The sequence below is a fragment of the Protomyctophum bolini genome (genome assembly GCF_963924005.1).
Source record: "Protomyctophum bolini genome assembly, chromosome: 20".
Classification (NCBI taxonomy): domain Eukaryota; kingdom Metazoa; phylum Chordata; class Actinopteri; order Myctophiformes; family Myctophidae; genus Protomyctophum; species Protomyctophum bolini.
This window is the reverse complement of record NC_137881.1, coordinates 23,985,796-24,002,991: the sequence shown is the minus strand read 5'-3', so window position 1 is coordinate 24,002,991 and position 17,196 is coordinate 23,985,796. Positions and strand designations below refer to the sequence as shown.

General features: G+C 45.3%; 1 protein-coding gene across 3 annotated transcripts in view; it reads right to left on the bottom strand.

The window, feature by feature from the left end:
* Positions 1-17,196, bottom strand: part of focad (focadhesin) — a 45,251-nt gene that overhangs the window by 2,284 nt on the left and 25,771 nt on the right. For all 3 annotated transcript variants that reach the window (XM_080793036.1, XM_080793037.1, XM_080793038.1), the window contains 19 exons: positions 15,252-15,360; positions 14,291-14,407; positions 13,214-13,452; positions 11,574-11,663; positions 11,222-11,369; positions 10,849-10,968; positions 10,020-10,142; positions 9,816-9,893; positions 9,264-9,335; positions 8,322-8,424; positions 7,604-7,684; positions 6,710-6,838; positions 6,394-6,509; positions 5,695-5,802; positions 5,276-5,428; positions 4,212-4,301; positions 3,789-3,969; positions 2,382-2,476; positions 139-435 (listed from right to left, as the gene is read on the bottom strand). In XM_080793036.1, the coding sequence (XP_080649162.1) occupies positions 139-435; positions 2,382-2,476; positions 3,789-3,969; positions 4,212-4,301; positions 5,276-5,428; positions 5,695-5,802; positions 6,394-6,509; positions 6,710-6,838; positions 7,604-7,684; positions 8,322-8,424; positions 9,264-9,335; positions 9,816-9,893; positions 10,020-10,142; positions 10,849-10,968; positions 11,222-11,369; positions 11,574-11,663; positions 13,214-13,452; positions 14,291-14,407; positions 15,252-15,360 (2,449 nt within the window). The remainder of the gene's footprint in view (positions 1-138; positions 436-2,381; positions 2,477-3,788; positions 3,970-4,211; positions 4,302-5,275; positions 5,429-5,694; positions 5,803-6,393; positions 6,510-6,709; positions 6,839-7,603; positions 7,685-8,321; positions 8,425-9,263; positions 9,336-9,815; positions 9,894-10,019; positions 10,143-10,848; positions 10,969-11,221; positions 11,370-11,573; positions 11,664-13,213; positions 13,453-14,290; positions 14,408-15,251; positions 15,361-17,196) is intronic.

Below are 17,196 nucleotides of genomic sequence, written 5' to 3'. Positions count from 1 at the left end.
TTTCAGTAAGAAACCAAAAAATACACAGGGAAGACATATTTGAATATTCTAACCACACCTGGGGGTCTAGTCCAGACACAGAAAAAAAAACAAAAATCACTCCATCTTTAAGAATTGAGCGACATAAATCAGACCAACCTTGGTGAGCTGGCTGCTCCAGGGCTCTTTAGAGAGCAGCTGTGGCAGGCTGTGAGAGAGACCCAGGAGACAGACGGACAGGTGGGTCTCCTCTCCGGTGGGGGACAGGGGGGTCTTGGTGGTGAGGTTCTCCTCTCCGTAGGGGCGGTGAGGCAGACATGGAGTTGTGGAGCCCCCAGCCTCCTCCTCCTCCTCTGGGGGGAACCAGTTGGCTCTCATGCCCAGGAGCAGAGGCATGGAGTGGTCTCCCCACGCAGCCACCGCCCCAGCAAACACCTGGAGCAGGAAGTCTGTGGCCTGCAGCGCATGGATGGAGGCTTGTTATGGGTACATGAACTCGACATGTACCAATATGCATTTATTCCCCATAATGTAGTTGAACCCATTTTTAGACCTGAGGCCTTCTTAAACCTAAACTAACCTTTCTGAAAACCTTCAAATTTCTTATTAAAAAACTAAAAAAACAAAAGAACATGCTACATGTATAGCAACAACTAATTAAATCATCGCTCTTCAATAAACAAGTTACATCATGTTCATCAAGGGAGCTTCAATTTACAAACACAAGCAAGCCCTTTGACTTGTTTTCAGTGCGGCCAGACAAAACATTGCAACAAAATACATACAGTACAGACAAACAGTACAGCAATAAATAGAACAATCAAGAGCTACACTAGCATAAATACACAGAATGACATTTCATGTCAAGTATTTTTCTCCCCCAAAAGTACCTTTTCCTTTGCTCTATTTTTGGCCTAATTTAGTATTCCGCAAGTGTCAAATCTGTTTTCAGTGTTTGTTAGTCTGCTACCAGGATTTTCACAGCTGAGCTTAAAAAAAACATTAAAAAAATATATATAATAATAATAGCGATAGTGGTATAATAATAATAATAATAATATTATAATATAATAATAATTGTATATATATATAATAATATTAATAATAGTGGTAGGTCGAAGTTTACTATGAAAACCTACATCTTGCTTCCGTCAGTCACGCCTCATGACACGCTCCATACATACAGTATTCATTCCATATGTTGATCTGACCTCATAAACGTGTGTTACACACACACACACACACACACACACACACACACACACACACACAGAGACAGAGAGAGAACATGCCAGGAAAGAGCGGTCATTCATTCCATGCTGGGAATGTTTGCAGAGAGCGGGTCAAACTCTCACACACACGTTAAAAAACTGAGCTCTTCACAGAGAGAGCATGGCTCTATTATTATTATATACATCACAATGTTGCTGTGACATGTGCTTATGTTATGTTAGCAAATGGTTCTTTCATCAACGTGTTTATATGATTATCTCATTATCACAGTGTGTGGCACATTCCTAGGGGACACGGGGAGAACATGCAAACTACACACAGAAAGGCCCTATCGCCAACCCCCGCCTCGGGTATGGGCACTGATGACGCGGAGGAGGGAACACACCGCCAGTGCCCACAGTGTCCCCAGCGGGAATCGAACCCAGGACCTTCTAGCTGTGAGGCGACAGCACTATCAACTGTGCCACCGTGCCCCCGAAAGGGCCTTTCTGTGTGGAGTTTGCATGTTCTCCCCGTGTATCCTCACAAAAAAACATGCAGTAATCCTGGTCTCTAAACTACCTCCCCCTGGCCAGCCGGGGCGCCTCCTCATGCATAGAAGGAAGCATGAGGTCAGTCCGCTGCCCCCCCCCCAGGTTGGCAGAGGAAGTGTAGCGCCCAGGATTACATTATGTAATTGACACTGGGTGAGAAAATGGGTTGCAAAATCGTGGGATAAATTAAAAAAAAAAGAAGTCAGTCAGTCTGTCTACAGTACAGTATATAAATACAGTTTATTCTTTATGTAATCCATACCTGTGTGGTGTTACTGATGTCCTTTATGTAATCCATACCTGTGTGGTGTTACTGATGTCGTTTATGTAATCCATACCTGTGTGGTGTTACTGATGTCCTTTATGTAATCCATACCTGTGTGGTGTTACTGTCCTTTATATAATCCATACCTGTGTGGTGTTACTGATGTCGTTTATGTAATCCATACCTGTGTGGTGTTACTGATGTCGTTTATGTAATCCATACCTGTGTGGTGTTACTGATGTCCTTTATGTAATCCATACCTGTGTGGTGTTACTGTCCTTTATATAATCCATACCTGTGTGGTGTTACTGATGTCCTTTATGTAATCCATACCTGTGTGGTGTTACTGATGTCGTTTATGTAATCCATACCTGTCTGATGCTGCACTGAACGCTGGTGGCTCCATACACTATGTTCCTGATGTGGCCCATAAGCTCCAGCAACCACTCCATGCGTTTGGAGACTCCTGCAGGCACAGAGTGGAACAACAGCTCTCACGGCTAATCACACAGCACACGTCATATGCACTGCCTGCCCACATTGCTCCTCGGTCTACCTTTGCCCGATTTAGGATTCCAAAAACTTGTAATACCTCGCGTGTTGTTTATCACCTCAGCTGTGACTGCCCCCTGGTGTCTTATGTGAGTGGAACTAAGTGCCGTTAATGTGATCAAATTGCGTTTACAGGCGTAATGCTACCCGTACAAATAATGTTGAATACCATACCGATTACGCCAACTGTAATAGCTCAAGACTCTACAGCTGATTCTGTCGACCAGTCCCGTTACAACGCGTAGAGTTACGGGGAGGCTACACTGGGGACGGAACGGAACTGTAAACAGCTACTGTAGGTAGCTGCACCGAGAACTCGTCCGTCCCGCGGGGAGTTCTGTATTTTTCCTCTGAAGGCGAGGCGAAGGGCTGCGTAACCCCTGTGGACACGCAGAAAAATAGAGCACTTCCGCATCTGCATCCGCGCTCTGTGCAACCAGGTTCCATTGATTACTGTTGCCCGGCCCTTGGGAATGTCAGGAATGTAAACAAAGATGTGTGCAACTGGAAGAGGAGGCACGCTAAAGCAGGGGTTCTCAACGTTTTGGGTCCCCGGAAATGCTTTGGCCGTGTCCGGTTCATTCGTGGCGATTCAATGATTTAAAATCGATACAGTAACTATTTAGCAAATACATTACATCTGTGTGAAACGTGTGGATAGTGCAGGACTTTTAAGGGAAAATGTATGAATATGGATATAAATACCGGTAAGTAAAAACAGTGATTGTCTGGCATTACATAGAAATATTTGAACACATATGGACAAACCCTTAACATGAACACAGAGAATACACACATTTATCGATAGCTAAGAGTAGCAATATTGAATGGAAAAAAACCCCTCTTTTAATTTTTTCCTCCTTAAAAGTACTTAGTATTGATACAATCAATTATTTATTTGCATTGCAAAACTATACGATAGGACACAAAGTCAAGCGGTACGATAGGTTGCCGTTTACATTCTGATATACTTTGATTCTTCAAATTGAAATAGTTGTTTTTTTACTATAACGCCACACCCTTAGTTTTATATTAATTATACCTCCTTCCTCCTGTTAATAGAGTACCTGGACCCTGCCTCTGTTTTTATCCAGCCCACTATTGGAGTTGTTCTTTGACCTGTGACCTTCTTACACTGTCTCGACCAGCGACCCCCGACCCTATAAACCTGCAGAAAGCCAACAGCAGCTCTGAAGAAGCCAATTGGCTCCTTGCAGCGTACCGACCTGTGTTGGGGCCGGAGGGAGCCAGCCGGCATTGGTAGAAGGTGTGTGGGAGGAGCCCGCCCACTCCGTGGCTGGGCCAACCACGGAGCACGCCGGCGATGACATCATTGAGGCCAAGGAGGGGCACTCTGCCCAGAGAGGTCAGGAAGGTCAGCACCAAGCAACTCTTCTCCATGTTTGTCTGAACCAACCAACCACACACACACACACACACACACACACACACACACACACACACACACACACACTCTTTCGGTTAGGTTTAAGCATCATTTCGCCACATTAGGCATAGTTTTAGGCTACGTTCAGGAATAAGGTTAAGGTTAAGCATAGTTTAGCCTTGAGCTTTTCAAGGATTAGAGGTGCAGATTCAAAATAGTGCTGTGTGTGTGTGTGTGTGTGTGTGTGTGTGTGTGTTCATACCTGGGTGACCTGTGTGATGCGGTCTATCTCGGTGTCAGGTAACTCAGACAGACATTTGGTGATTCCTTCATACAGCTCCAGTTCGCTGTCCTGAAAGGACACCAATGATGACATTTATTTTTGTTGACATTCGTTAAAAAAAAGGGGGAAATTGTCAATGTATTTAGTCTTAGTTTTACTCATCATAGCTTTGTTTTTTATTTAGCATGTATTTTGTTTCCTCTGTGAAACAAGGAAGTCGACGAACATTTTTCGTCACACAGTCGACGAAATCAACAGTAATTGTAATGCATTCATAATACACTGTGAATGCATTACACTGTGAATACACTGAAGCATGCTCAGGCCGCATCCCAAAATCACATACTATCTCCTATACAGTACACACAGAATGTGCATACTATTTGTTGCTAATCATACTTTGGAGTGCATAACGCATACAAGTATTTTATAATTTCATTTCAGACATACTAATGTGAGGAATGACCCCCATCTGCTGGCTAGCAGAGGTACTACTACACTATACATATAACAGTGAACATTGTTTAATGGTTGCCATGTCCTCAGTTCATACAACTAAATTATGAAGATGTTTCATTGAAGAGTCATTAAACGTTACTCCTGAGGCTTGTGTGGGCTTGTGTGTCTGTACAAATGGCACCAAACGGACCATTAAAGTTAAAAAGGTTAAAGCCCTACTATTTGTCAGATACATTGCTGTATGCAAGCTTTGTTCTCTGCATTTGACCCATCTCCTGGAGCAGTGAGCGGGAATCATTTGTAGTTGATCCAACCCACCGATCCAATCCAACCCTTGATGCTCAGTACCGAGGCACTGGATCCCATTTATTTGGTATGACCCGGCCCGGGTATCAAACCCAGACCGGACACTCTAACCACAAGGCCACTGAGCTGGTTAGGAGGGTTGTGTAAGCTTCCAGTGGTGTTGTATACCTTGTACCTTCATGACCATTTCTATGTATTTGATGTGTTGCTATGTGTTGCTCTTGCTTACTGTAAATTGGATTAAGAGCGTCCGCTAAAGGCCTAAATTGTACTTGCACCTGTATGCGGTCGGGCAGCAGGCTGAAGACCTTCTCGGCGGTGGAGCGGAGGACGGCCCAGACGGTGCTGGGCGGGTTGGGCAGAGCCATGGCCTGGGCCAGACCCCTGAGCAGGGCCCGGCACAGTGACCTCCGCTGGGCCCGGACCTCCTCCTGGGCCAGGGGGGGGGGGGGGGGGGGGCACAGACAGGCACGAGTCATTGGCAGTCAGTATGTCAGACAATTGCGATTAACAATTTAATTGTGTTTGTGGTGATCTGAACACTGGAACTTAATGAATGTTTGTCTGCAAATTCAAATATGGTACTTATTTTACTCATTAACCACACCACTTACTTACTTACATACTATATTATATATACATATTGAAAATAGCTGGTCTACATGCTCAAAATGCTAATTGTGACCAGCAGGCCTACCTGGAAGAGCGCCGCGCCCTGGCTCTCCACAAACACCTGCAGCTTGTCCTCCGACACGTGCTTCATCCAGGTGGACAGGCTCTCGTACAGGCGGCCGCGCGTCTCGTACTGAGAAGGGACATACATACGGGATAGGGATGCCACCGATTAATCGATTTTCCGATTTTCATATTCTATATAATTTTAAGGAAAGAAAAAATAAAGTACGTGTTGAGGACTTTTTTAAAGTTATTTTCTCTTGATTTTATTTTTTTACAATTGAAAATAGTTGATTTATTTTTTGATTGGTACATTTTTGTTTTTTTATTAACCCATTTAGACCCGGGGCAAGATTCTACAAAACGTTTTCTAATTTTCTTAAAATCCTATGATTCTGTATCGGTGGTCCTCAAACTATTTCATGTCAAGGACTTTAATTATCTGCATTTGGCCGCGGAGACCCATCTGAAAATATATTGTTGCAGGGAAGCAAATATTTGAGTTTAAAGCGTTCACTGTGAAAGCATATATTTAAAGATTTGCGCCACATTTTCACATTTTTTCAACAGCTAAAGTTTAAAATTATGGTTAAAGTGGTTAAACGCTGAATCGACACAAATGCGTTCCCGTCCTAAACACGTTCATGTGTCTGTGCTTCAATTAGACAGTAAACAGACAACAACAACAACAACAACTGCATGAACAAACAGCAGGACTCACGCTGAGACTGTGGACGAGCGGAGGCGACAGCCACGAGCCCAGGAAGAGAGATGCACTCTGGGACGTCTGCACCTGGCTCGCTGCCAGCACCGCGCACTGGTGCTGAGTGTCCTGGCCTGTGATAGGAGGTATGGGGATGGGAATTGATATTGATAATCGATAACCTTATCGATCAATTAACCGGTTAGTTGATAAGCGGCGGTTCGGATTTGAACACACCTTCAGAGAGTGGCGCGCTACGAGCTTGTAGGTCTGCTATTTTTGAAAAATCAAAGAACGACTGACATAGAAACATAGCTTTTACGGCGTGTCTTACCGAAGTTGAGCCTCATGAGAGGCGACAGGATGGCGCTCCAGTTGACTGGTGGGTACTGGAAAGTGGACCCCACTGATGCCAGGCACGCCAGGGCAACCCTCACCACAGCTGGACGGGTACATTCTGGACCTGGCCCCACGAAAAGAGAGAGAGAAGATGGTCAAGAAGGACAGATGAACCATAATGACTCCCCCAAGTGGTGGAATGACCTTAATGGCACTTCTCCCTCGTTTTTAACACATTAAAAGGCCATCCACAACAAGAACGATAACTACAATGATAAATTAATAAATATGGTTTTACAAATCACTCTGACTCAAGTGGATGGTGGTGTCCACACTGACATACTGGGTCAACAATATTCTTTGGGATCACTAACGATATCATAACGATAGCCAATACAAATTATTCTTATGCAATTATAAAACTAGAGTGGTACAGACATTTCTTCTTATGTGATTCTAAAACCAAAAGAGATAAAGACCTTTGTTCTTATGTGATTCTAAAAATAAAAGAGATACAGACCTTTGTTCTTATGTGATTATACAACTAAAAGAGATACAGACCTTTGTTCTTATGTGATTATACAACTAAAAGAGATACAGACCTTTGTTCTTATGTGATTATACAACTAAAAGAGATACAGACCTTTGTTCTTATGTGATTATACAACTAAAAGAGATACAGACCTTTGTTCTTATGTGATTATACAACTAAAAGAGATACAGACCTTTGTTCTTATGTGATTATACAACTAAAAGAGATACAGACCTTTGTTCTTATGTGATTATACAACTAAAAGAGATACAGACCTTTGTTCTTATGTGATTATACAACTAAAAGAGATACAGACCTTTGTTCTTATGTGATTATAAAACTAAGCGTAGTCCATACCTTTCTTCCCTGCCTCTGAGACGTAGTGGATGATAGCTCTGATGAGGCTCTTCTCTGGAAGGTAACTGAAGTCCTGAGGAACTGAGAGAGGACATGGACACAGGAAGAAAGACAAACACGTCATATCAGTGAGAGTTTAAGCATTTTGTTATACTTTAGCCATTGAAAAATAGCAGATCTACAAGCTCTACGAGCTTGTAGGTCTGCATTGTAGGTGGGGGGTCCCTGGAACAACACATTTTCAGATGGGGGTCCGCGGCCAAATACAGATAATTCTGTATGGGGGTCCTTGATCAGGCCTAAATGGGTTAAAGGTACAAAAAGTAAGTGCAAAATGGGTCTGTATTGTGTTTGCTTAGTAAGAGGGGTCTCCCCGTGTCTCCAGCTCTTTAATGAACAGAAAGTAAATGTTCAGGTTGGGATACTAATCCCATCCAATCAGGAGTGACGACTCACACCCGGGATACACCGATACATGACAAGCTAAAGTGGAATTGGAAACGATGAACAACATGTAGCCGACAAGAATTGGAATTGGAACAGTATAAAATTGAAGCTGCTAAACGGGTTCCCTCTCCTCTCTCCTGGAGGGCCGGGCCACATTCGACCCACGGGTCGACCCAGTTGGGACACACCGTTGCTCTTAAGTCTGCAGAAGAGACGTCAAACCAAAATAGATGAGTTCTCATTCTTCACCAGCAGGTGTCACTGTTCTCACCTGCTGTGTGGCTATGGCTGCATGTCATGTGGGCCAAATGCAGGTGTCCCACCAGACAGGCACTGTTGGACTGAAGTCCTATGGCTCCTGAGAACGATATGATCTACACAGGACACAGGAGGAGACATGAACACTGTTGGAACGCAGCCCTGAGAACGATATGATCTACACAGGAGGAGACATGAACACTGTTGTAACGCAGCCCTGAGAACAATTATGATCTACACAGGACACACAGGAGGAGACATGAACACTGTTGGAACGCAGCCCTGAGAACAATTATGATCTACACAGGACACACAGGAGGAGACATGAACACTGTTGGAATGCAGCCCTGAGAACAATTATGATCTACACAGGACACACAGGAGGAGACATGAACACTGTTGGAATGCAGCCCTGAGAACAATTATGATCTACACAGGACACATTAGCCCCTTGAGGCGTATCCTCCTTATTCCAGGGGGTGAAATAGCAGATCCACCATCTCACAATGCCTCGCAACACGAGGAGTTGTGAGCCTTTACAACATTGAAAAATGACTTTTCAATATGATATATGATTGCGAACGCAGTGAGCATTTACTATGAGACCTAGCAGATCATGTCTGTCTGTCTGTGTGTGTGTGTGTGTGTGTGTGTGTGTGTGTGTGTGTGTGTGTGTCTGTGTGTGTGTCCACCTTTGTGCCCATATATGGAGCTGAGTGATTTGTTTGTGACACACTCCATATTTGGACGTATAGCTGCTCATAACACAACTGGGGACCCTTAAAGCCCTTTAAACTGGTTGAAACACAAGCTGATTCACAGCTGGCTGTGTGAAAGCACCACAGTGGCAAGGATCTAGAACGGAACCAGTTTCCTGACTAGAACCAAAGTTCTTTTGGTGGAAAAAGGGTCCTACATGTGTGGGAAACGGATAAGGTAGAAGGTTGTTCTGTACTTGTGTCATGGATCTGATGACCTCGTTGAGTCGGCCCTGCTGCTGGGATGACAGCTCTGTTTCAGTCTTCAGCTATAGGAGAGACGCACAGACACACACACACACACACACACACACACACACACACACACACACACACACACACACACACACACACACACACACACACACACACACACACACACACACACACACACACACACACACACACACACACACACACACACACACACACACACACACACTAAATATAAAAATCTTACTCTTTTAGTCTTAGTCTTACGGGGGGGCTACAATGGGGATGGAAAGGAACCGAACGCAGCTAGGCGGCTAGCACTGACAATTCACCCGTCCCGCGGGGAGTTCCGTATTTACAGTTTTTTCCCCCAGAGCACTTGCTTAAAAAAAAAAAAAAAGTTTCGCAGCCGGGTTCCATTGATCATAGTGGCAGCGTACCGTTGCGGAGGACATTTCCACCCCCAGTGTAGCCCAGGCCTTAGTAAAACAAAATGAACACTGTCCCCACATCTGAAAAGGTTATAGATATAATACCTGAATGACGTAGCTCTCTGATCCCACCAGAGCCACCAGACCGTTGACTGCAGCGAGGCGCTGCATGGTGGGACAGCCCTGAAACATAGGCACGCACATACACAGAAATGCACATGGTGATGTGCATTCAAAACAGCGGAGGTGCATTTAAAGAAGGTAGTTCAATACCGTGGATGTGCATTTACAGAAGGTCTAGTTCCGTACCTCGGCCAGCAGAATCTTGACCCAGGCGGCCAGCAGTCGAGGGTGGATGTCCTCCGCCTTGCCATGACCACAGGCAGCCAGGCCGTGCACCACCAGGCCTAGAGACAGGGAGAAGCCTGGAGTCTATGCACACGCACGCACAGGCACACACACGCGCACACGCACACACACACACACACACACACACACGCACACACACACACAGACTTAACCAAGCATCTCGTTTGGAATATAAACGCATCTAAATGTGACAGGGCGAGGTAGTGACAAGGGAAGATTATGCCTCCCGGGTTTTGGAGGGTAAATGGAAGGCGGGGCTTTTCAGAGTAAAATCTACCTCATCTGCTTGGCACTATAGCGCCTTCATTTTGAGAAAAAAATCCGGTGCATTCAAGGTGTACCTAAAGAAATACCTAAAAGTGTCTCCGGACTTCTTGGGCCTCCTACGGGTGTAATTATAAAGAATGTCTGGAGATGTTTTGGGCAAAATAAGTGTTAATCTGGAAGTTTGCACTGCTTGCTTTGCTGCTGTCATGCTTTGCTGCTGCTGCTGCTGCTACACTCACCACTGCTGCTCACCCTCCACCACCCCAGCTACCACCTGTTGTTTTGGATCTTTACGGGGGATTCAACTTCGGAGCCCCTATGGTTGGGGACTGATGCGCTTTATCAGAGTACATAAAAACGTAAGCAGATCCAATTCATCGCCAAACCATAATAAATATAGTGCTCATTTTATATTCAATAAAAATGTATTCTATCCATCCATGAGTTGTCCTGACAGAATGATTATTTGGTGGGGTTGAGAAGAACCCCAGGTCTAACCGACCTGCTGGTTGTCCTCAGTCAGGCCTCGCAGTGTGTTCATGACCTCCTCGGCCTTGCCAGCGTCGACCAGGCCTCCTCTGAAGGCCGAGACCACCACGCACGCCACGGAGTAGGACAGCACCTGGTGGACACGGGACAGGACGGGGGGACAGACAGGAGAGGACAGACAGGACGGGGGACAGACAGAAGAGGACAGACGTTTTGACCCATTATTAAGACCTGAGGACGATTCCACGAAACCAATGCCTTCTAAATCAGTACAAAAAAATATCAGATCTGCAAAGGAATGTGCGGCTGTGTGTGTGTGTGTGTGTGTGTGTGTGTGTGTGTGTGTGTGTGTGTGTGTGTGTGCGCGTGCGTATGTGTGTTCCTACCTCCTGCAGCATGCGTCCCTGTGCACCGCTGTCCCGCAGGCTGACCAACAGCTTGTCCAACGTGAGGACCACACGGACCCCGTGTTCAGACTGACCACTGCCGGACAGGCTCCCTAGAACCAGCCCCGTGCCCAGGACACAGCCTGCACTGGGGGGACAGGAGAGAGACGTTAGGACACATGCTCAGGACACAGCCTGCACTGGGGGGACAGGAGAGAGACGTTAGGACACATGCCCAGGACACAGCCCGCACTGGGGGGACAGGGGAGAGACGTTAGGACACAAGCACTGAGAGAACACACACATACACACACGCACGTTCTAAAGGCATCAACACAACAGTGATACTGACTTGTACTCCAGACTGGGGTTAAAGGAACACGACTCCAGACTGTCCAGAGAGGTCGTCAGGAGGTCAGCGTCCTTCTGGGCCGAGACCTCACTGGACCACCAGAGAGAGAGAGAGAGAGAGAGAGAGAGAGAGAGAGAGAGGGTCATAACTAGTGTTAGTCCACCTAGTCAATTAAGACTAGGGTTGGGATTCGTCAGGATTTTGACGGTTCCGGATCCTAACCGGATCCCTCCAACGCATATATGTCAAACTCAAGGCCCGGGGGCCAAATCATGCCTGTGAATGAATTATCTTTGGCCATGATATTTAATTAGTATTAGAACTGGCCTCTGGTATACTGCGCGGACCACCATAATACTACTACAAGTCCCACAATGCACTGCGAGTGCATTGTCACGTATCGAGGGCCCGCAAGCGCAAGCATGCGTCTTCTCTTCACTATTGATCAGCAGTGAAAGTGAAATCACTTGTGGTCAACTTTCAGCTACCCCTCTCCCCAAAAATGGCCTGTGTGTTGAAACTGCACAGTCCGGCCCTCGACTTGTACCAATTTCTTTATTTTGGCCAACTGTGTATTTGAGTTTGACATCCCAACGGTTCCGGTTATTTTTTTCCCCTTTTTTTCTGACAGATTATGCTTATATTATAACCAGAGTAATCTAGTAAGAGAGTAATGACACTCCCGTTGACTCTCATTGTAACAATGGAATGCGGAAGTGCTCATTCTATCTTTTACTTTATTCATTTGGTCGGGACAGTGTATATTGATGAACATTACATTCAAAATGCAGTGTAAATATACCAGATTTAGTCAAACTTGCTCATTTCCATCTGCAGTCCCCAGACATCAAACATCAAACAATACAAACAGGACTGACATACAGGACATAGCATAAAATACCTAGTACATTTCAAACGTAATAAGACTAGTAAGAATAAGAAATAAGAAAAGATTAAACTATTATTAGATAAAACTATTATTAGGGTAGGTTTACTCTAATAATCTCTCTAACACAGCATACAAAAGAGATACACCTAAAATAATCATGAATGGTTGCAGCTTTCGTTTTCAAGCAACCATTTTTGCAGATTGTATTTAAAAGAGGAAAATGTAGCACATTCCCTTACATGCAGAGGAAGTCCATTCCATTCCACATATCGCAATAATGATATTGTTGTGGTGACAAATGTTGTGTCTTTAATGTTCAGATTAATTTAATATGAAGGACCACAGTTACCCTAATGGAAACAAGCCATAGTGCTTTCTTGGGTTAAAAAATCCTCTTAGCAGACCTTGTATTGAACTGTAGGCTACGTTCCTGTGCTGTTTATAAAGTAATCAATCTATGGGGGTATATACTGTATGCACCTAAAGGCTGGGCTCTCAACAGTCACGCGATTAATTTAGATCCAAATCAAAAGCAGTTCGCGTTCGCAATCACTGCGTTCGCAATCATCATAATGACAGTTAACCCCTTTTGGTGTTGGTGTTATGCATTATGTTATGCTTTAGCTATTGAAAAATAGCAGATCTACAAGCTTGTAGGTCTGCTATTTTCGAAAAATCTAAGAACGACTGACATAGAAACATAGCTTTTTCAGAAACTGATCTCAGGTCAGAATGGGGATCATCACGTTACCTGAGCCGTTCGCGGTGCATGGCGGACAGCACCATGCCCAGGGCCAGGCCGGAGTGGAACTGCACCGCCTGGGAGTCGTCCGCCGTGGGCTGGCCGGGGAGGCCGGCCCGCAGCGTGGCCAGGACCTCCGCCACGCCCTCCCTGTGCCAGGCGGACAGCACGGGCACCACCAGGCACAGCGCCAGGGCGGCGCAGGAGCGGGCGATGGCGCTCGCCGTGTTCTCGCCCGAGTACGAGCGCTGAGGAAGGAGGAGGAGGAGGAGGGTGTTGGATCAGCGGATTCTAATTAAAATCAACCGATAATTACCAGGGGGTTACTTATGACTCGATTGCAGTCGAGCCAGCAGGCTCGCCCTGGAGTCCCTTAACGTCATATCAGTCTTAAACCGGCCACGTAAGTCAGTTTGACGATGCTTTTTCTTCGGTGGCAGTCATTTCATTTCCAAATCGCAGCCAGCAGTCGGCTCCAGGTGAGCCTACTGGCTTGATTGCATTCGAGTGATAAGAAACCTATTGGTGATTATCGGTTGATAACATTAAGCGGGTGGTTAGATTGACCGTTACAAAGATGTATGGAAAAGGAAGAAGCAGTGTTGATTTCGTCGACTAGAAGTATATAGAGAAATGTTGGGTCGACTACCTTTTTTCATTGACGAAAGAAAAGAAAAGAAAGGAAAATGGTGAAGCTATGATGACTAAAACTATCTATCAATATACTGACAATTTCGTCAACATATAAAAACTACGCTAAAATGTTAAGGAGGGACCAGGGGAGAAGAGATCCAGTAGAATTAAGCTTAGTATTTTTAAGCTTGGTTGCGCTCGGATGTTGCGCTCTGAAAATAGCAGAACTACAAGTCCACAACGCGCCGTGCTGTGTGTTGTGAGCTTGTAGATCGGCTATTTTGCAGCAGCTTTTGCTACTACTTGTATTTGCCTGCATCTCCTCCCCGTCTCTCCTTCTCCCCGTCTCTCCTTCTCTCTCTATTATGGCCTCCCACCGTAGAGTTGGGTTCTGCTTGACATTTCTCCCTAATATAACCGATAATATAATAATATAATAAAGGAGATATTTACATGTATGAACCAGGGGAAGACTTGTCCTCTGGCCTTGTAGCTGCTGTTGATGACACTGAGCAGGGTGTCCAACACCATGGACAACCAGCTGGATGTGGGGACCACCTCTGGACCCACCTGCACAGAACAACCACTGTGTTAATGACAAGCAACACACCTGCACCGTTCATTTAATGACAGCAACACACCTGCACCGTTCATTTAATGACAGCAACACACCTGCACCGTTCATTTAATGACAGTAACACACCTGCACCGTTCATTTAATGACAGCAACACACCTGCACCGTTCATTTAATGACAGCAACACACCTGCACCGTTCATTTAATGACAGCAGCTACCCAAGGACCCACCCACCTCAGACATCAGCAACATTATGAAAATCACATAAACATAATTGTCTGGGTGAAAATCACCCATGTTTAGTATTCTAGGGTTAAGAAGAGAACTTTAATCTATGAAAAAGATATTCCGCTCATTCTCATGATTTGATCCACACAGACCTGGCTGTGAATGGCTTCATTGGGAAGTATTTCTAATGTGCAGTGCGCACATGAACTGTAGTGATGTAGTGAGACGTAGTGAGATGTAGTGATGAGTATGTGGTGTCTCTCTCTCTCTCTCTCTCTCTCACCCCCAGGCTTCCGTCTGGGTCCAGGGGCAGGTTGCTCTAGTACTCACCCCCAGGCTTCCGTCTGGGTCCAGGGGCAGGTTGCTCTAGTACTCACCCCCAGGCTTCCGTCTGGGTCCAGGGGCAGGTTGCTCTAGTACTCACCCCCAGGCTTCCGTCTGGGTCCAGGGGCAGGTTGCTCTCTACTCACCCCCAGGCTTCCATCTGGGTCCAGGGGCAGGTTGCTCTAGTACTCACCCCCAGGCTTCCGTCTGGGTCCAGGGGCAGGTTGCTCTAGTACTCACCCCCAGGCTGCAGTCAGTCCAGGGGCAGGTTGCTCTAGTACTCACCCCCAGGCTTCCGTCTGGGTCCAGGGGCAGGTTGCTCTCGTATTTGGCCACGACGGCGGCCAGTCCGCTCAGAGCCAGGATGGAGTTGCCCTGTACCACGGGACTGTCCCTGAAAACACACAGCACACACACATTATTATAGGCAAATAGGTGACGGGACGATGATCACTGTACAAAACGTTCACAATAATCACATCTTGGAGATTTTAAATGTATCGTGAAAGTCATAAAAACTAGGAATCAGCTCTTCATGCTGAGCAACCAATTTGCTACCACTTAAACCCTCTATATACCTTGTAATCTATATATGTACATGTGGTACACTCTAATGTTCACTTCACACAAATCGTTTCGCCAAAAATAGCAGATCTAGAAGCTTGCAACACGGTGTGAGCTTGTAGATCGGCTATATTTGGCAAACGTTCTGGCAAACCCTCCAGAATAGGGATGCTGGGTGTTCATGTGGTAAACAAAAGTGCCATTTAGATTATCACGTAATATCGTCGTCCAACTACGTATATAGTATATTCAACTGTACTCTTAATTTAAAACTGTACATATTGTTCAGAGAATTAGAAATGGTGAGTTCCCACAGCAGCATCTTCCTAGTTCGTTGCGTGTCGAAGTGCCTTTGAGCAAGACACCGATAATTAGCACGTTAATGTGTAGTGGTGTTGCAGTGTGTGTGTGCGAATGTGAAGTACTGTACATCACAAAGTGCATTTGGGTGTTCAGGAAGGACTAGAAAAAATGCCACATGAACGCAGAGTGTTTATCATGTATCATTATTACTAGAAACAAGCCTCCGGGTTTTATGTGTGCACTCGTAACATTTATGCACGGTACTTTAACAACCAAATAAAATCCGCCACATCGCAGTCATAAAATAAATATAAGACATGTCAAGACAAAGGCAAGCGCATAAAAATAACAATAATAATAATGCTGTGTGAAACAGAAGATAAACACAGCGGGGGATACGAGACATTACATGAAAGGAAGTCAATAAATCGGGAAATATATTAGCAACGTAAAAACAGTGGTTTAGATTAGGACAGTGGTTCTCAAGAACAGCAGTTGTACAACAAGCTCATTTTATCTGCGCAACACAGCGTGCGACTAGAATGAACGAGTCGCAGAATGGAGAAATCATCCGTCATGGGCTTCTGCCGGAAATATGGGAGGGGAAGCCTCGCCCCCATGGGAGTTGGGCGTTGTCCCATCTCAGCACCTCAGTGGCTTGCCTCGCTAATCATTAGACTCCCAACCCACACCTCCTGGTATCGAATCCCGCTTGCGTCAATATTTTTGTGCCAACCGCAAGCTAAAGCGAGCGAGTTTCCGTGGCAAACGTTGTGAAGCCCCCGTCCGTTGCAACCATAGACTGTAAAAAAAATATGGACAAAGCGTTCTCCGGGTCTGATATAGACGTAAGATGAAGCCTGTTAGTCCTCGCCATCTTTCTAGATCCGTTTGGGCCCAGCTGGCCATTGGCTGGCCCAGACAACGAGGCGGGCCCCTTCTTCTTCGTTGGTTTTTATTTTGACTCGAACAGGGGGTGGCTCCCGATCATAGACTGTAACGGTAGCCACGCCCCTCAGAACATACGCGACTTTATGGTAATTATTTTAATAAATGGGACAATAATTTTCCAAAAAGAATATTATGACATGAGAAATTAGACTTTAAAACTGTTTAGTAGCCATAAACGTCAAGACGTCTAATTGCCTATTAAGTAATGGATGCCACGGGCGTCAAGACGTCTTCCCTTGGTGATGACATGCACATTACATGCATAATAGAATTACAAATTCTTTCTTTCTTTATAATGGGAGAATCAAAGCCTAAACTGGTGACCACCAGGTGGCGCTGAAAGAGTTTTAAACTAGTGACTGGAAGCAGAAAGTATTCATGACCATGTTTATTAAGGTAATAGTTGGGCCCA